The sequence below is a fragment of the Tamandua tetradactyla genome, chromosome 3 (assembly GCF_023851605.1).
Source record: "Tamandua tetradactyla isolate mTamTet1 chromosome 3, mTamTet1.pri, whole genome shotgun sequence".
In the NCBI taxonomy this organism is placed as follows: Eukaryota; Metazoa; Chordata; class Mammalia; order Pilosa; family Myrmecophagidae; genus Tamandua; species Tamandua tetradactyla.
In genome coordinates, this window is record NC_135329.1 from 101,275,808 (window position 1) to 101,296,643 (window position 20,836).

Genomic DNA, 20,836 nt, shown 5'->3' on the forward strand with positions numbered 1-20,836 from the left:
CACCTTGCAATTCTTCTCTTCCTCATTGTGTTTGCTAGGCTTGCAGTCTTCTTTGATTGTGAGTCTGATTTAGTTTAGTCATTTTTTTATTCAGTAGGGAATAATTCCCAGATATTAGAAGTCTCTGTGGTTTCATCATGTGTTTAAAAAAAAAAAGCAAACCATATTCTCTTTGACCATGCTCCAGAAAAGACCCTGATGGCAAATTAAAGGAGTTTTGCTAGTCCTGTGAATTTGGTAAAGAATTTCAGCTTCAATGTAAGGCACAGTGTAACTCATAGTATTTACCCATAAGGAGTGGGCCTACAGAGGGATGGTGCTTTGCATACTTGCCCAAGAAAGTAATTCTCATAACTTTGTAAAGTTTTACTATAAATGATAAAATAATAATCATACTATAATTCTGAACCAGGCAGTTATTCATGTGCACAATCTCAGAAACCTTGTTTGAATATTTGTCTCATTTTAAAACTTTTAAAACATTTTATAAATGAAACTTTTTTCATATTAACTTTTTTAAGTGAACAAAACTGCTCCAGGTAATAAAACTGGCATTTTGACTCTCCCATCTGGTCATAGATGGTTTAAATAATATGCTTTTATAAGCAACTTAAAATTGGTATTTTTTTGATGTATGTAAAGTGGAACCTTTAATGATATTATACTATGCTTTTTTTTTTTAAGCTCCCAAAAAGTCTCGTGTAAGGTTCAGTAATATTATGGAGATTCGACAACTTCCATCAAGCCATGCTTTGGAAGCTAAGTTGTCACGCATGTCATACCCTACTGTGAAGGAACAAGAATCCATACTGAAAACTGTGGGGAAACTTACTGCAACTCAAGTAGCAAAAATAAGCTTTTTTTTTTGCTTTGTGGTAAGTCTTCTCTTTCTTATATATTTGGAAATTGAATTTTAAGGCAGTATTACATACCAAGAATGTAATTATTAAGTTGCTTAATTATGACTTTAAACCCTACTATCTAGATTTAGATTTATTGGGGAATTAGATATCAAAGTTAATAAATGTTTGTCCTTAGAGAATTAGAATTCAATATATCCTATAACACAAAAACTATATAGCTGTATCTATATAGATAGAGATATGTAGATATAAACTATGGGAAGAATTTTCCATTGCCTCAGGGTCAACATTATGAGTATTTATTTCACATTGATGTATACAAGGGCTAGTAACATCCTGATAGTGTTTACTGTGTTCACTGATTTTTTTAAATGGGTTTTTTTGCAGTTTTATATTAAGTTCATGTAAGTGCGGTTACATATTATTTTAGCAAGTGCTTATTGTACATATAAACAGAACTTCTAGGACTAATACTGATAGCTGCAGTATTATTTTGATATAGAAACTAAGGAATGTTCCTCAGATTTCATATAGATTAGTGATACAGTAAATAAAGTATTACTGTTAGGGGCTAAATTGGAATTAGAAACTTGTATTAGTGAAAACTAAAGTTTACAATTTAACTAAAGTTTATGAGTCACTAGAAGGAGCCTAATCCAGGGTTGTTTAATATGAACCTTTAAAATTCAGGTTTATACTGAGCATGTAAAAACACTAGACAATGCAATGCTATCTATATTGATATTATCACTCTGGTTGTAAAGTTTTTTCTTAACTTGAAAGTTTTGCCTCTCATACTCATTGCTTACATAGCCCACTTTTCTTTTTCTCTATTCTCGTTTAGCCTCTGTCTTGTGATAACCTAATTAATATACTCTGCTGTGCAAATCAAAAGAAAATCTTTGGGAGTTGTAGTATGATAATTTACATATACAATAAAAATAATCAAAAGTTTCATATATTGTGATTATATTATTAGTTGTGGTTTCTGTTTGTTTTAAATGAGTGTAAGGCAGGACCAAAAAATTTATTGATTATATGCTGCTAAATTTTTCAAAGAAGATGAGGTGATGGGTAATAAAAGTATCTGTACAGTAAAAGTTAAAACAAGGGTGAAAAGATAAAAGCCAGATTATGCTAGTAATGAGAATGGAGGGGTGGCTGTCAAAGTGAATGATTCTATCAGGAACTTTAAATTGAAGGGTGAAAGCTACTTCCAGTGAGCACACAGCTTATTTCTAGGCAAATTGGCAGGTAAGGCAACAGGGAAAGAACCACATGAACTTCACAGCTTATCGTCTATTCGAAGGAAGTATCTCACTTTATTGGATAGGCAAATTTTTTCCTATGCAAGACTCTGCAAGAAATGAACTACGCAGCCTTTTTTTAGTAATAAGGCACTATTCTTTATAGCAGGTTTACAAGTATGTACAAATAATAGTCCTTATTTAATCAGAATTAAATAAATTCTGAGCGCAGAGAGCTATGTTAGTCTTTGGTAAAGGCATTTCTGCAGAAAGTCAGAATAATACCGTTGAGGTATATAGCTTTTTTTGAAACTTAGTAAGTGGTAACTTAGATAAGGTCGGAGCAGTTGCTGTTCAATAGAAGTATAATGTGAGCCTTGCATACAGACCAAATACATATTTTGAAATTTTCTGGTAATCATGTTAAAAAAGAATAGGTAATAAGGAAAGCTAATTCTATATTTTATTTAATCTATTTCAACATGTTATCAATGTAAAAATTATTGATAAGGTAATTTACATTATTTTATTTGGTACTAAAATCTTTCAAATCCAGTGAGTATTTTATGCTTGCAGCACATTTCAGTTCACACTAGTCACGTATCAGTTGCTCAGTAGGTATGTGTAGCTAGTGGCTCAGGTACTGGAGAGTGCAGGTCAAGAGAAGCTAATGACCACTATACTTGCCAAATTGCCTTGAATATTGCTTATCTCACTAGGGCTTAGGGTGTTTTATTATTTTTTTCCTGAAAAATGTAGTTTAAGTAATACTGACTTTGCCAAGAATTGTTTTTATTATAATTTAAAAATGAATCACCATCCATGAAATAAGGAAATATTAAATAAATTATTTACTGTGGATTGACTAATTATTTTTAAGTGGTTGTCCTCAACTCTGGAATAATGAAGAAAAACATTGTGAGGCTAATTTTTATTGGAGAACAATTGAATAATCCTTCTTTTGTAATGAGGGTGCCTTGAGTTGGAGAGTTAGAAAATGGAGTTCTGGGAGAGTTGGAGAATAGGAAAGGTCTTTCTGGAAAGAGTTCATAACTAATGATGAATTCACGTTCAGTCTTTGATTGCCTGCTATGTAAGTGATTTGTTTTTATTTCTTTATCTTGCAATTTTCAACCTGGATGCTAATTTTTAATGAACTGTTATTAATTCCTTAAGGGAAATTGGATAGCAAAGATCTTAGATCTGATTATAAATAGTTTGTCTATTTTGTTTGTTTGTTTTTTGCAGTGATTTTTTTCCAATACAAAACAGCTTTTAAAACCTCTTATAACAGTGTTTAGGGAGAGGAAAAAGGAAGGACCATAAATAAAGGCAAATATTAACTTATGTCATTCATTAGGTTTTACTTTGTTTTCTTTCTCTTTAGTGGTTTTTAGCAAATTTGTCATATCAAGAAGCACTTTCAGACACCCAAGTTGCTATAGTTAATATTTTGTCTTCAACATCTGGTAAGATGTTTCTCTTCAAAACTTGCATTATAAGTTGAGACCTGTTTCTGATATGTATATTAACACACACATTTCTATATTGTTATGTTATTACCATTAGTTCTAATGTATTCTTAATCTTTATAGTTTCATGCCATAGCCTTGTGCCATTTATATTCCTGCAAATACTTTATAGTATTTTTTTATACAACAATATATTAAAATTTTATTGGGTGGTTCTCTGTATTGCAGTTGTCTTTCCCTTGACATATCCTTTCTGAAGAGGTTTTTCTAGATCCGGTGGTTAAGTGAAATGCTTATTTCAGAACTATAATGTGCCCTATGAATGGCATTTTATTTTTAAAACTAAATCACCCTCCAAATCTGGAAGGTAAAATAATTTTTACAAATTAGATATATTTATCAAGTATTCAACTGCATTTTAATTTTAAAACTATATCTTTTTTAAAATCATAAAAATAATATATGCTTACTATAAATGATTCAGTAGAGAAACTGTATTAAGTAAAAGGCCACAGTGTCTGTTGCCACAAACACATACCCAAATATAGTCACAGTTACGAGTTTGGTATTACACTCTTCCAGGCTTAAAAGAAGTATTTTTAAGTCTGTAAAAATAACTTTAGCACACAGACTTAATTATGATGAGGTCAGAATGCCATTTTGAATACTTGGAATTTACTCCCTTATAGTTTAATGTAAACAGGTTGATACTTTATCTGTATTGTTGAAATAAGCCTGATAGTTTAGAGACTATTTTATGATCTTTGAACATTTTAGCCTGGGCAACAGAAGTCTTATTCTTAGTTATTTAAAAATGACAAGAAACAGTTTAAAAGTTGGCTATGTAATTTACTTATTTGAATAATCAAGTTGCTTATTAAATAGTTTTAACAGTATTTAAGCTAATGCACCTCTTTCCATCCTCTTTTCCCCATAGGACTTTTTACCTTAATCCTTGCTGCAGTGTTTCCTAGTAATAGTGGAGACAGATTTACACTTTCTAAACTATTAGCTGTAATTTTAAGGTAAGGATATAGTGTAATAGCTAGTTCATTCTGCTTTAAAATACATTTTAAAAATGTCTGGCAGTGATACTGCATACTTTATATTATGTTATAATGTATACATACACAAAGAAAGATGAGAATAAAAGATTTTAAATGATCATCATGTTACTAACCTCTGCTTCATGGTCTTGACTTTATTTTCCTGCCCTTTCTTGTTACTGTTCCTGGGGGGTCAGAATCCATAGCAGCTTTGGTTCCCACTCATTTGACTGCAGACATAAGTATTGCACTGAAACATTTAACTTTATCAAATGTCACCTTAATGATCATAACCTCCCAAGTTTCTGTTTTCTTTTTTGAAGGCAAGTTTTCTTTTTTGTTTTGTTTTTGCTTTCTGAAACCATATTTCTACTTCTAGAAGCCTTAACATTCAGTCTTTCCTGATTATCTTAGCGTCAAGTGGTCTTTTAGTTTATTTTCTGTATAATTCATTCAGCAATTTTCAATTACAACATAGCATCAGTATTGTTGATAACTATATTCAAATCTTGTCTTTTTATTTAACTTTGTGTATGTTTTTTTCTTCTTCTCTAGGGGATTGTAAACAATTTAAAGACCAAAGCTTTGTGTTATACTTCTTTGTGTCTCTTAGCATAAGTCTCAGCCCACAGACACTATACAAAAAAAGATGTGTTGGTTTGGTAAAGCTGTTTTTTTCATGAGAGAGAGAAAATCAGAAATCAGAGAAGGTGGCGGAAGAATTTAGTGGAGAGACTTGTGTTGTTAGCTAACAGAACTGGGTTTGAATCAGCTCTGACCTTTGCCCCTGGACAATTCTCTTAAACTCTCAGAAAGAGTTTACAAGAAAGTGGTGGTAGTGTTATCTATGTAATAGTCTTGTTTTAAAGTTTGAAGGTAACCAGTAGAGACTGGTATGGACAACCATATAAATTGAGCTCTTTATTATGTGATTTCTCTTTAGTTATAACGGTAAATTAACCATGGTAGTTTCAGTGGACAGTCCTGTTGATCCAAATGATAAATCCTTTAGACTTTATGATCTCTAGGAATTTTTTTACATGTTGATTAATGTTCTTGCCAAGCATTTTTTTTCAATAAAAGAATGGTTAAATAAATCATGGTTTATTCATTCTGTGGAAAACTCTGCAACTCTTGAACACAATGACATATAATTAGATGTACTCATATGAAAATATATCTAAGATATATAGCCAAATGCACAAACAGAATAAAAAAAAATTTTAAAACCCAGAGAACTGTCCAACATAAAGAGAGAACTCCAAGGTAAACAGTGGACTACAGTCAGTAATACACCCATAACAATATTGTTTCATCAGTTGCAACAAAGTTACCATACCTGTGCAAAATGTTTACGGTAGAGAAAATTGTGTGGGGCCAGGAGTGTAACATAGGAACTCTAAATCTTCCTTAAAACTTCTCTAAGGATCCACAACTGCTGCAATAGTACAAAAATTTAATGGACAAAAAAAGAAAAAGAAATTTTGGCCAGACATATTTTTGCATTGGTGAATTACAATATATTTGTATTGGAGGTAAATAAGGTTTATTCAACTTCATTCACAATTTATGCTGCTCTCTAACTTCTCTATGCCCTAACTTAATAAAGAAGAGATTGATATAAAATTGATATAAAAGATTGAACTTGCAAGTATTTTGACAGGGTCCGTTTTTTTAAGCAGGAGTAAAACAATGTTAAAATCCCCTAGAGAAGAAAAGCCAAACAACAATACTGATAGTCTGCGTGCTGCTTGTTTTTGTAAACAAAGTTTTACAACCACTTCCATTAATTTATGTATTATCATCTATGGCTGTTTTAGAGCTACAGTGGTAGAGTTTATTTGTGACAGAGACTGTGGTTTGCAAGCCTAAAATATTAGCTATCTATCCCTTTATAAAGTTTGAGCCCTTGGTCTAGGAAAATTACTTAGAATTTTTTCTTTAATATAACTGTATTATGTGCTTTTAAGAATACTGTATTAATCTTTGTTTTAATACTTTGTTTTGAACTGGCCTTTCACAGAGAGAGTCAATTTCTGAGATTATAAACATAATTTTACATAACAATAATCTTGAAGGGAATTTTCTGATAATCTAAGAAATCTTATTTTGTCAATTCAGAGATAAAATAACATAGAGCATTTTAGAATGTGGCCTCAATTCAGACTATCTAGAATCCAGTCCTGCCTCCATCAATGCTAGTTTTGCCATTTTGAGCAGTTTTTTTTTTAATTCCTTTGTGCCTTAGTTTCCTCACCTGTATTTTAGGGATAATATAGGGTTTATCTTTTTTTTTTGTTATGAGGGATACATAAGCTAAAACCTCTAAAGTGCTGGGAAATGTCTGGTACACAATGTGTGCTCAATATGTATTAACATTATTATTATTACTTAAATGGAATGGAAACCTTAAGTGTTGTTATAAAGATAGTTAGACACAATATGTGAAGGTTTCTGATATGTTGTAGGTGCTCAATAGTAACTGATGAATTTGAGCCAATGATTATATGACATATAAAATGTATGTGATTATTTAATTGAAGAGTATATATATTTAATGTAGGGACCACATTTGACTTAGCACAATTCCAAAAAGGGGGTGGAAATTATTTTTTATTCTTTTCCTACTGCCACCTTGGTCTTTCTGATTAATAGAAAAGAGCATTAGACTGATAAATATTTTTTAAAATTAGCAATAGTTCATCTATTTGAGTACATATATATAACTCATAAGATGCATAGAAATAGAAATAGAAAAACATTTTTCTGTCCTCCACAAAAACAGGAGCGGTGTCTGTTTTGTTCACTGCTGTATCCTAGTATTTAGCACACATTATATGCTCAATAAGTAGTAATTGAATGAATGAATGCCTTCTCATTTCTCTACATCCTTCAGTCTTATTTTTATCTATTAAAATAATAGGATTAATGGAATTATTTAAGAATAGTTTTACTATTATTTAAGGTTTTATCCATAAGCAAGAGTGGTTCCATTACTAGGTGGATATGGGTTTACTCTATGTATAGCTACAAAAGAAAGACTGAAAGTTGGTTAATTCTTCTCTAATTGAAAGACTGTCCAGTAGCACAGTGGGTAAAAGTACTATACTCTGGAGCAGGCTGCCTGGGGGCAAATCCCAGCTGGTGCTCTTGGTCAGTTTACTTCCCCTCTTTGTGCATTAATTTTCTTGTGTGAAATGAGAATACAGTTATTTCCTTCTTAGTCCTTGTGTATCTGGGGAGGAGTCAGTAGGTTAATAAAAATAGATCCCTTAGAACATTGCCTGACACATACTGTTAGCTATTAGCTATTAATTAAATTACTACATTCTTTGACAGCTCAACCTGAATTTGAGATTAGTTTGATCACCTGTAAATACTTTTTATCTTCATGATTAAGGGGTTTATTTTTTTTGCTCCTCAGTAATGGCTCTTATTCCCATAGCATTGGAGGCGTTGTGCTTGTAAACCTGTCTGGGTCTGAAAACTCTGCTGGAAGAAATACGATCGGTAAGTACCTCATTTTCTCTGTTAGAGTGTACAAAAAAGTTATGTATTTCACATACACACACATATATACACAGCATGGCATTAGCAGGCTTTTTTCTTTCATTTTTTAACTTTTCCTTTTGAAATAATATTTAAAAAATAAAAAATGGTTCACATAATTCCTAGAGAGCCTTTACCCAGATTCCCTTAATGTTAACATTGTACATAACTACAACATAGTAATAAAAATCAGGAATTAACATTCCTACAGTACAATAATCTATAGATTTTGACATTTTCCCCACTAATCTTCTGCTTTTGGATAACTTGCTGCATGTAGTTGTTATGTCTCCTTTATTTTCTTTCATTTGAAACTGTTGCTCAGTCTTTCCTTGTCTTTTATGACCTTTACACTTTTGAAGTACTGTTCAATTGTTTTGTAGAATGTCCCTCAATTTGGACTTGTTTGATATTTCCTTATTGTTAAGTTCTGGTTGATAAATTCTTTGGTAAGAATGCCATAGAAGTGATATTGTATCCTAATCAGTGCTTTGGATCAGGTTGTTCATGATATTGATTTGTCCCTTTACTAGAGGTGTTAACTTTAGCACTTGGTTAAGGTGGTATCTGCCAGGGCTCTCCAGTGTAAAGTTGCTAATTTTTCACTTTGTAAGTAATAATTATCTTGTGGAGACATACTTTGAGTCTATACAGATATCCTGTTCTATCATATTTTCCCTATTAATTTTACCATTGGTTGGATTCTTGTCTGCATCAGTTACCATTGTAGTGAATGCTTAATCTGTATTCATTTTTAGATTTAAAACAACAACCACAGTAATGGAAAACAGCTTAATGGTTTCCCTTTGAATACTTTCTGTCGATATTTGAAGTGTACTGTGTAGAACAGTGCTTTCTAAATTATTCCTAGTTGGTGCTCAGTGAGCTGTGAACCACTTCACCTCTCTGTCACCCAGAGCAACTTTGTGATTGTAAAACAATATGTATATATATGTTGTGTTGGGGGAGAGGTACAGGGATTTTTGTTGAAAGGGTTCCCTTCTGCTTTAAAAAAGTTTGGAAATAATATAAGTGGATTTAATAAAACATTGGGCAATTGGATAATTGATTAAGGTATTGAAATGATCATTTAGTAGACAGTATATTATTTGGCTTTCAAAGTCTTTAATATTTTTGAGAGTGTTAATAAATTAAAGAGAATGAGTATTTATTATTCATGTACTGTGAACCCAGAGTTATTAGATATAGAGTATTAAAAGTATAAATCATGTATTTGCAGTTTTCAAAGAGTTCTTTATTTAGTAAATGAGATTTATAAAATGAAATAACTAGAAGATAATACCATATATAATCATAGTAAGTATTAAATTTCTAAAACAGAAGACAAGGTGCATGGAAACTCATCAGAGTAGAGAGATGCTTTTTGGCAGAGATGAGACTTGAACAGAGCCAGAATTTTAACAGAGTCTTGAAGATGGGGATGGTATTAGTGGAATATATATTAGAAATCATACAGAGTACAGAGAGTTCCATGGTGGGAGGTGGGGGTGGGTGGGAAGGGGGTGGTGGGCAGAATAATATAAGCAATAGCTTAGAGATGAAAAGGAGCATTCTAAGCTCCATTCTAAATTTGGACAGTCTCAGGTGTCAAATATGTTTTTGAAGGTAAAAAATAAGAACTATGCATTTCAAAGTTTAAAAACAAGGTGTTACATACTCGGTGTTCTATTATTTTAACATGTACACGTGCTTGGCTAGAACACTGATATGAATGTTTTTACATTTATTTGTTTATGCATTATCTTCTTCCTATACCCCTGGAGCACTTGGATGGGAGAGAATATACTTTATCTTTTCATTTCTGTGTACTTATTGCTTAAAATAGTATCTGATACATTATTAGCTTTTAAATAAGTTTATAACGAGTGAGTTAATGAATGGAATGCTTTAAATATTATGTTGATTTTTTTACAGGTTCCATTTGGTCTCTTGCTGGAGCCATGCTCTATGCTGTCTATATTGTCATGATTAAGAGAAAAGTAGACAGAGAAGATAAGTTGGATATTCCAATGTTCTTTGGTAAGAATATGTTTAACTCATGAAGCTTATTAAAGGGTAAATTTAGGTTTTATTTTGTTTTTTGGAGAGAATAGGGAAGTCTTTTATTTTTCCTTTCATAAGATTCTTTCTTTAAAACTCATAGGATTTTAAAGATTATGAAGTCTAATCTCAATATTTTTCTCTTGCCTTAATGATTCAGCAGTCATACTAATTTGTTAAAAATTGAAAATCCTTATTTTCTCTGTTGTAACTCTACCTTCTCCTTTGGTCTTTCTCTCTGTCTTTAGCAGTATTTGTGCTATACCCATTCTAACTTTTCATGTAGGAAAGGGCTGTCAATAATATGGGATAGAGGGATGAAACTAGTTGATGTTCTGGAGAGGATGGCCCCTCGTGGTTTCAGGACTTATCTGGCCTAGGAACCCATCTGGAGATCGTAGGTTTCTGGAAAGTAATCATAATGCATAGAACTTTTATAGAATCTCAGATAGAGCCCTAGGTGTTCTTTAGGGTTGGCAGAAATGGTTTTAATTGGGGTTTGGCAAACCATGCTCAATAGCAATATCTAGCTGAAGCTTGAGTAAGAATAGCCCCCAGAATAGCCTCTTGATTCCATTTGAACTCCCTCAGCCACTGATACCTTATTTTGTTACAATTCTTTTCCCTCTTTTGGGCAGGCCACGGTGGCTCAGCAGGCAAGAATGCTTGCCTGCCATGCCAGAGGACCCGGGTTCGATTCCCGGTGCCTGCCCATGTAAAAAATAATAATAATAATTCTTTTCCCTCTTTTGGTCAGGAAGGTATTGTCAATCTCTTGGTGCCAGGGCCAGGATCATTCCCAGGAACCATTTTCCATGTTGCCAGGGAGACTTTCACTCCTGGATGTCATGTCCCATGCAGGGGGGATAATAATGATTTTACTTTCAGAACTGGGCTTAGAGAAAGAGATGGGGGGGGCCACATCTCAGCAACAAAAGAGGTCCTCTGGAAGTAACTCTTAGGCATAACTATAAGAGGCTTAGCTTCTCTGCTACATAAATAAGATTCACAAGAGTAAGCTTCAAGACCAAGACTTGGCCTATTGGCATGGGAGTCCGTAATGCTTGAGACAATATCAGGGGTTTCCCCAGGGATAAAGTTTAATAGTTCCTCTTTTTTTTTTTTTCCCATCCCTCAAGAGACTTTCGTTTTGCCATTTTTAAGTCATTGAAAGCATAGGGTTAATAAAACTGTCCCATAGTGGTATTTATACTACTGTTTTAGTCTGTTTGCTTATTCTCCTTAAAGATTGTGGGGCTACCTAAAGGCTTTGCAGTTACACTTTTATCTTGAGGACTCATACTCTTTTATGACAGATATTCAAATTATCCAATTTCAGCTTCTAGAATCAGTTCACATATATATATATATATTTTTTTCTTTTGCATGGGCAGCTCCAGGAATCAAACTCAGATTTCTGACATGGCAGGTGAGAACTCTGCCACTGAGCCACAGTTGCCTGACCCAGTTCTTTTTTTTTTAATTTTTAAATTTTTTTTAAAATACCAAAAAAAAAAACAAACGCAAACATTCATAATTTTTGATCATTCCATTCTACATATATAATCAGTAATTCACAATATCATCACATAGTTGCATATTCATCATGATTACTCTTAGAACATTTGCATCTATTCAGAAAAAGAAATAAAAAGAAAACAGAAAAAAATTCATATATACCATACCCCACCCCTCCCCCTCACCAGTCACCAGCATTTCACTCTAAATTTATTTTAACATTTGTTCCCCCTATTATTCATCTTTATTCCATATATTTTACTCATCTATTGATAAGGTAGATAAAAGGAGCATCAGACACAAGATTTTCACAGTCACACAGTCATATTGTGAAAGCTATATCATTATACAGTCCACACCCCTGGGAGTCATGTCCCACGTAGATGGGGGAAGGATGGTGAGTTTGCTTGTTGTGTTGGCTGGAGAGAGAGGCCACATCTGAGCAACAAAAGAGGTTCTCTTGGGGGTGACTCTTATGCCTAATTTTAAGTACTGCCCCAGTTCTTATATTTTAATGAAATACCTAATATAACTTGCAGATTTTCCTTTGCCTAGCATCAGCTCAGGAAAGAACTCTGGCATCTATAGGGTTATAAGAGAAGAGCACATTAACAAAGTATCTTCTAAAATATACCTGAATATCTATAGATCAAGAAACCTGCTGATGAGAGTTTAAAGTGCCACTTATAGGGAATCAGATAACCTGGTTTCTAGCTTTCATAATTTTGTATATATTATATTCATCTGAAAAATGAGAAAGTTGGGCTAGATCTTGGGAGAAATGGAGTCACCTGTGGCCCTGGTTCTTGTACGTCTCCACTGCTTCAGCTGAATGAACTTTGCTTCGTGGGATTTTACATCAATTTAAGTTGTAGAAAATATTTTTTTGCCAAATATATTTTTAATACCTGCACCCAAACCTAAGCAAAAATAAAACATTTGAAGATAGCAGCTTAGTAAAGTGTGGAATTTAGTTGGTCCTCCAGAGCAGCTAGTAAATAGCCAGGAATGCTACAGAACAACTTCTGGGGGAACATTAGTGATTGGACACATAGCGTACACCAGTGTGGACCAGGTGGAGCAGCTGAGACCCCACACAGAACTGTGTGTACCCCCAAGCTGTGGAGGCTGGCACCCCTCCCCTATGGGCATGGCAGGCTGATTCCCTGAGGGGAAAGGAAATGGACTTCACTAGCAGGCTTAGTTCACGCAAACTCGAATTGCGGAATTAATTAACAAATTCTGACTACTGACAATAGGCCCCCAGCACAGATAAAACTGGAATAAGCACTAAAGTTACTAGAAGATTCTGCCTTGGCAGAGAGGAGGTGGGCTGATGGTAAAAGAACAAAAGAACCCTAGAAACAGGCTTTTTGAACTGGAAAGCAGAAAGTTCTGGAAAAGGGCTGGACCCCAAGAAAAGGGGGCAGATAGAGCCACAAACCAACTTAAGCTCCTAATTGACAAACCCAAAGAGCCGGTGTCTAGCTCAGAAAAGGCTTTTGTTTTTTCCTGTTCCTTAACAGCTCATTCATTAGATAGAACTGGAAGCATTCTCAGGCTTCAACTGGATAAGGGCAGAATTAAGCTTGTCCAAGAGGCAATGTAGTAGGTGAAAGGAATTAATTTCCTAAAGTGTGTATCTTCCCCAAGAGAAAGGCCCAGCTCAAGTGGAATAATCCCTCCTTCAAAGAATTTAGGCCCCAGGACTGGAAAACTGAAACAATTAAAACCATCCTACAACCTCACCTCTGTCTCAACCATACCCCTCGCAGGGAGAGTCTCCTGCAGTTTTAAGGCACAGCATCACTTTACGCTGGTGGAAAGCAGTGGACAGACAATTTTAACATGCTGGGCAGGATAAGAAAAGCAGAGTCTAGAGACTTCATAGGAAAATCTGTCAACCTGCTGGATCTCACCCTCAGGGAAAATTAATGCTGGCTACACTTCCCTCCTGAGACATAGGCCTGTCTGCTCTGGGAAAATATGACTGGGGTCTGTAACATCTGAGGAGCTCCTCCTCAAAAAAGAAGGCTTCATACAGGCTGGGCAAGAAGCAGAAGAACAAGGACTGGAAAGTTCTGATCAGTTTAACAGAACTTATGCTACAGATCTAGAATAAATTGAACTAAATATCAGAGAACAGGTAGAGAACAAAGCCATCTAGCAAGAAAATCTTAAGTAAAAGAGTGGAAAAAAACCTTCAAAATAAATATTAAAGGAAATCCAATGCCTAGAAGCCCACAAAAAATAACAAGCATATTAGGAAAATTGAAGATATGGCCCAATCAAAGGAACAAAGCAACACTTCAAATGAGATACAAAAGTGGAAATAACCAATTCAGGCTGTTCAAAGAGACATGGAAAATCTCAGCAAAAATCAAATCCACAAATTGAAGAAAATCAATTAATGTAATATAGCATATCAACAACACAAAGGAGAAGAAACCCATGATCATCTTGATTGATGCAGCAAAGGTGTTTGACAAAATTCAACATCCTTCCTTTTTGAAAGCATTTCAAAGGATAGATATAGAAGGGAACGTCCTCAACATGATAAAGGGAGTATATGAAAAATCTTTACAGCTAACATCATCCTCAATGGGGACAGACTGAAAGCATTCCCTTAGAGGGAACAAGACAAGGATGCCCAGGGTCACCATTGTTATTCAACATTGTGCTGGAAGTTCCATCCCAAGCATTTAAACAAGAAAAAGAAATAAAAGACATCCAAATTGGAAAGGAAGAAGAAAAACTCTCACCGTTTGCAGATGATATGATACTATATTGAAAAATCCCAAAAAATCTACAGCAAAGCTATCAGAGCTAATGAGTACAGCATAGTAGCAGGGTACAAGATCAACACCCAAAAATTAGTAGTGTTTTTTAACACTAGTAATGAGCAATCTAAGGAGGAAATCAAGAAAAAAAAACCATTTACAATAGCAACCAAAAGAATAAAATATTTAGGAATAAATTTAATTAAGGATACAAAAGACCTATACAAAGAAAACTATAAGAAATTGCTAAATATAAATCATGGAAGACCAAAATAAATGGAGGGATATACTATGTCCATGGATTAGAAAGCTGAATTTAGTTAAAATGTCAGTTGTACCCAAATTAATTTATAGATTCAGTGCAATACCAATTAAAATCCCAAAACTTTGCAGAAATTTAAAACCCAATAACCAAATTTGTTTGGAAGGGAAGGATACCCCAAATAGCTAAAAATATCTTGAGAAAGTAAAATGAAGTAGGAGGTCTCACACTACCTGACTTTAAAACTACATGAAGCTACAGTGGTCAAAACAACATGGTACTGCCATAAAGATACATATACTGACCAATAAAATCAAATAAAGTGATCAGGAATAGACCCTCTTATGTGTGGACAATTGATCTTTGCTAAGCCATTTAGGCCGATCTACTTGGGACAGAGCAGCCTCTTCAGTAAATGGTGTTTGGAGAACTGGATATCCATATGCAAAAGAATGAAAGAGGATCAATATCTTGTACCCTATACAAAAATTAACTCAAAATTGACCAAAGACCTAAACACTAGAGCTAAGATCATAAAACTTTTAGAAGAAAATGTAGGAAAGTATCTTATAAAACTTGTAATAGGAGGCAGTTTCCTACATCTTACACCCAAAACATGATCATTGAAGAAATAAATAGATAAATGGGAACTCCTCAAAATTAAACACTTTTGCACATTAAAGAACTTTATCAAGAAAGTAAAAAGGCAGCTTACACAATGGGAGACAGTATTTGGAAACCATATTTCAGATAAGGGTCTAGTATCCAGAATATATATATGTATGTATAAAGAGATTCTTCAACCGAACAACAAAAAGACAACCCAAATAAATAATGGGCAAAAGGCATGAACAGACACTTCTCAGAAGAATAAATACAAATGGATAAAAGAAACATGAAATGACACTTAATTTCAGTGGCTATTAGGGAGTGCAAATCAAAACCACAATGAGATATCATCTGACACCGATTAGGATGGCCATTATCTAAAAAACGGAAAATGACAAGTGCTGGAGAAGTTGTGGAGAAAGAGGTGCACTTGTCTGCTGTTGGTGGGAATGTAAAAAGGTACAACTGCTCTGGAATGCAGTTTGGTGGTTCATCAGGAAGCCAAATATAGAATTGCCATATGATCCAGCAGTCCCATTACTAGATATGTATTCAGAGGACCTGAGGGCAGAGACACAAACAGACATTTGACCACCAGTGTTTATAGCAACATTTACAATTGCCAAGAGATGGAAACAGCCCAAATGTCTATCAACAGAGGAGTGGCTTAACAAGCTGTGGTATATACATATGATGAAATATTATGCAGCTGTAAGAAAGAATAAAATCATGAAGACATAACAGTGTGAATGAAGCTTGAGGACATGCTGAGTGAAATTAGCATCAAAAGGACAAATACTGTGTGATCTTACTAATATGAACTAACATTAATGAGAACTTTGAGAATTTCGTTTAAGAACACAGGTTGTCAAGAGATAGAAATAGGGTATAGATTGGGCAATTGGTGCTGAAGCGGTACAGATTGTGCAACAGGACTGATTGTAAAAATTCAGAAACAGCACAATACTACCAGATTGTAGTACAATAATATAAGTACACTGAATAAAGCTGATGCGAGAATGATAGAGGGAGAAGGGCTGGGAGCACATATGAAGCCAGAGGGAAATATAAAGTATAAAGACTGAGATGGTATGATTTAGGAATGCCTAGAGTGAACAGTGATGCTGATTAAATGTACAAATAAAAAAGTTTTTACAAGAGGAAGAACAAATGACTGTCAGCATTGTAGGGTGCTGAAAATAGATGATATATGGGAAAAAGTACAGTCAATGAAACTAGTGTTTATAGTCAACAGTTACATTGTAATGTGTGTCCACCGAATGTAACAAAGGTATTATGCCAAATCTAAATGCCTGTAGGTGGGTGGGTGGGGATCGGGGGAGGGGTGTGGATTTTTTGTGAAGAATAGGAAGTGTCTTCATATAGTTTATGGTGGTGAAGGCATGTCTGTCTATACACTTAGGTTGGATTGTATCGTGTGAATAAAATTATCTAAAAGTGAACAGAGGAAATACTAAAAGGAATTCTGCTGGTTGAGAAAAAAAGACAGGAGAAGGAGGTCTGGAGGAGGGCACAGAATTGAAGAGTACCACTAAGGGTAATTTAAAGACTACAAAGAGAAAGAGGGAAAAGAATATATAGATCTGACAAATAAAATTGTAAAAAGAAGATGATGGGTTAAAAAAAATGCCTTTTCAGTAGTAGCTTTGCATGCTCACGGACTAAACTTACCAATTAAAAGATACAGGTTGGCAGAATGGATTAAAAAACATAATCCAGCTATATGCTGCTTACAAGAGACTCATCTTCAATACAAGGATGCAAATAGATTGAAAGTGAAAGGATGGAAAAAGATTTTCCATGCAAGTTGTATCCAAAAGAAAGCCAGGGTAGCTATACTAATATTGGGCAAAATAGACTTTGAATGTAAAGACATCATAAGACACAAAGAAGGACACTATATACTAATCAAAGGGTCAATTCACCAAGAAGATATAACAATCATAAATTTTTATGCTCTCAATCGAGCTCCAAAGTACATGAGACAGACATTGGTAAAATGAAAGGGAGTGATAGATGTTTCAACAATAATAGTAGGAGACTGCAATACACCACTCTCCCCTAAGGATAGAACAAGCAGACAGAAGATCAACAAGGAAATAAAGAAGTTAAATAACTTGATGAGTGAATTAGACCTAACAGACATACAGGCCATTGCACCCCAAAGCACAAGGATATACATTCTTCTCTAGTGCTCATGGAACATTCTCCAGGATAGATCATATGCTGGGGCACAAAACAGGTCTTTATAAATTTAAAATCACTGAAATTATTCAAAGCATTTTCTCTGATCACAATCGGATGAAGCTGGATTTGAATAACCACCAAATAAGGAGAACATTCACAAATACATAAATAACATACTCTTAAACAACCAGTGGGTCAAAGAAGAAATTGCTAGAGCAATCAGTAGCTATCTGGAGATGAATGAAAATGAGAAAACAACTTATGGAATGTGGCAAAGGCTGTGCTGAGAGGGAAATTTATTGCCTTAAATGTCTATATTAAAACAAAAGAAAGAACAAAAATTGAGGACTTAACAGCACACCTGGAGGAACTTGAGAAAGAACAGCAAATTAACCCCAATGCAAATATAAGAAGAGAAATAACAAAGATTAAAGCAGAGATAAATGAATGGGAGAACAAAAGAACAATAGAAAGAGTCAATAAAACCAAAAGTTGGTTCTTTGAAAAAATAGAATTGGTGAGCCACTAGCAAGGCTGACAAAAAAAGAGAGGATGCAAATAAACAAAATCAGAAACGAGAAAGGATGTGTTACTACAGACTCTGAAGAAATAAAAGAAATCATAAGATATCTATGAAAAACTATATGCTAGCAAACTAAACAACTTAGATGAAATGGACAAATTCCTGGAAACACACAAACAAGCTACTCTGACTAAGGAAGAAATAGAAGATCTCAACAAACCAATTACAAGTAAAGAGATTCAATCAGTCATCAAAAATCTTCCTACAAAAAAAAGCCTAGAGTCAAATGCCTTCACAGGGGAATTTTATCAAACATTCCAAAAAGAATTGACACCAGTCCTCAAACTTTTCCAAAAAATTGAGGAAAAAGAAACTCTACATAACTCATTTTATGAAGCTAATATCATTTTAATACCAAAACCGGGTTAAGATGCTATAAGAAAGGAAAACTGCAGGCCAATCTCCCTAATGAACATAGATGCAAAAATTCTCAATAAAATATTAGCAAATCAAATCCAACAGCACATTAAAAGAATTATACACCGTGACCAAGTGGGATTTAGACCAGGAATGCAAGGATGGTTCACCACAAGAAAATCAGTGTAATACATCACATTAACAAATCGAAAGGGAAAAATCACATGATAATTTCAGTTGATGCTGAAAAAAACATTTGACAAAATTCAGCATCCTTTTCTGATAAAAATGAACAGAGAGAAAGAAGTGCTAGAGAAAATGCAATGAAAGAGATGTACCTATTCACTGTTGGTAGGGAAACTGAGAGGTGCAGCACCTTGGTGGGCAGTGTGGTGGTTCCACAGGAGGCTAGGTGTGGGGTTGCCATATGATCCTGAAACTACTCAGTATATACCTGGAGAAACTGAATGTAGGGACACAAATTGGCATTTGTACACAGGTGTTTATGGCAGTAGTGTTCAAGATCCACAATGCATGGAGATGGCCTAAGGATACAACAACTGTGGATTGGAAGGGGGAACTATAGTATGTATATACAGTGGACTACCGAGCAGCCACAAGAAAGAAACAAGTTGTGAAGCATGCAACTAGGTGTATGAAACTTAAGGCCTGTATGTTGAATGAAACCTCAGAAACAAAAAGACAAATACTATCATGCCTCAATCATAAGGACTAACTATGATATAAAAACTTGGTGAACTGAAGTCAAGAACATAGGTTATGTTGGGGCCTTTTGTAAAGTGTCCTAGATTGTAGGACACTTTATATTCGGGAGTTGTAACTGTTATTTCTAAATTCTAATATACTGAGCTGTTTGTTTATAACCTGATGGTTCCCAGAAACTTCAGGAATATATGTGACATCTCAGACTCAGAGTTCTGAAGCTATGAAAGTCAGCAGAAGTCATCACACTTCAAGTAGAAATATGAATGAAGCTTATCTGATTTACTAAGGTAAATCAGAATACAGGGTAAAGGGTGATATAGTCCATATTTATAACTTCAACTTCTGTGTGAGACCAAAGGGAGAGATGTTTATAGGGTGCAGAATTTATATTTTGGGTAGTGCATTTCCTAATTTAACTGGTATGGTCAATGTAGTTGAACACTGTAAGTACATGGAATCTTGAATAGGGTATGAGATTTTGCTGGTTTGTCCAGGTTAGTGATGCCCCGATATATCCCAGAGTAATTTGGGCAGTGAATAAAGAAGTATTTGCAAGGTCCCCTTGGGGAACTGGGGAGAAAGGAGGAAATACTTAGCTTCCCCATTTGGAGAATTTCTGATATCCTCACAAGAAGTGGGGATAACCAAATCAATAGGGTGAGCCCTTGATCTTGGGTTTGCCCCTATGAAACTTATTCCTGCAAAGAATAGGCTAAGCCTACTTAAAATAAGGCCTAAAAGTCTCTTCCAGGTAATCTCTTTTGTTGCTCAAATGTGGCCTATCTCTAAGCCAACACGGCAGGTGAAATCCCTGTCCTCCCTCACATGGGACATGATTCTCAGGAAATCCTGGATGAGCCAGGACCCGGCATCAAAGGTGAGAAATACTTCTTGACCAAAAAGGTGAAAAGAGAAATGAGACAAAATAAAATTTCAGTTGCTGAGCACTTTCAAATGGAGTTGAGAGGTTATCCAGGAGGTTATTCTTATGCATTACATAGATATCCCCTTTTAGTTCATGGTGTATTGGAGTGACTGGAGGGAAGTATCTGAAACTGTTGAACTGTGTTCCAGTAGCCTTGATTCTTGAAGACAGTAGCATAAAGATGTAACTTTTACATTGTGGGATTGTGAAAACCTTGTGTCTGTTGTTCCTTTTATCCAGGGTATGGACAAAAATGTAAAAAAATATGGTAAAAAAAGAAATACATAATGGAGGGGAGGGTAAAATAAACTGAATAGATGGAAATACTAGTGGTCAGTGAGAGGTAGGGGTAAGGGGTATGGTAGGTATGAGTTTTTTCTTTTTATTTCTTTTTCTGTCATGATGCAAATGTTCTACAAAATGATCATAGTGATGAATATACAACTATATAAAGATATTGTGAGCCATTGATTGTATATCATGTATGGAATGTATGTGTGTAAAGATTTATCAATAAAAATATTTAAAAATAAATTAATAAAAAGAAAACATTTGAGAAACCATCAGACTGGCCAATCACTCAAGTTCCTTTTAAGTGTAGAATTCAACAAATCTACCTCTATGAAATGT

At 34.5% G+C, this 20,836-nt stretch overlaps 1 protein-coding gene across 6 annotated transcripts in view; it reads left to right on the plus strand.

Moving 5' to 3' along the window:
* SLC35F5 (solute carrier family 35 member F5) overlaps positions 1-20,836 on the plus strand; it is a 53,617-nt gene that overhangs the window by 9,550 nt on the left and 23,231 nt on the right. For 4 of the 6 annotated variants that reach the window (XM_077153584.1, XM_077153588.1, XM_077153587.1 and 1 more), the window contains exons 7-11: positions 685-875; positions 3,498-3,579; positions 4,520-4,607; positions 8,053-8,138; positions 10,113-10,217. In XM_077153584.1, the coding sequence (XP_077009699.1) occupies positions 685-875; positions 3,498-3,579; positions 4,520-4,607; positions 8,053-8,138; positions 10,113-10,217 (552 nt within the window). The remainder of the gene's footprint in view (positions 1-684; positions 876-3,497; positions 3,580-4,519; positions 4,608-8,052; positions 8,139-10,112; positions 10,218-20,836) is intronic. The other 2 variants (XM_077153586.1, XM_077153585.1) reach the window with 1 other exon arrangement.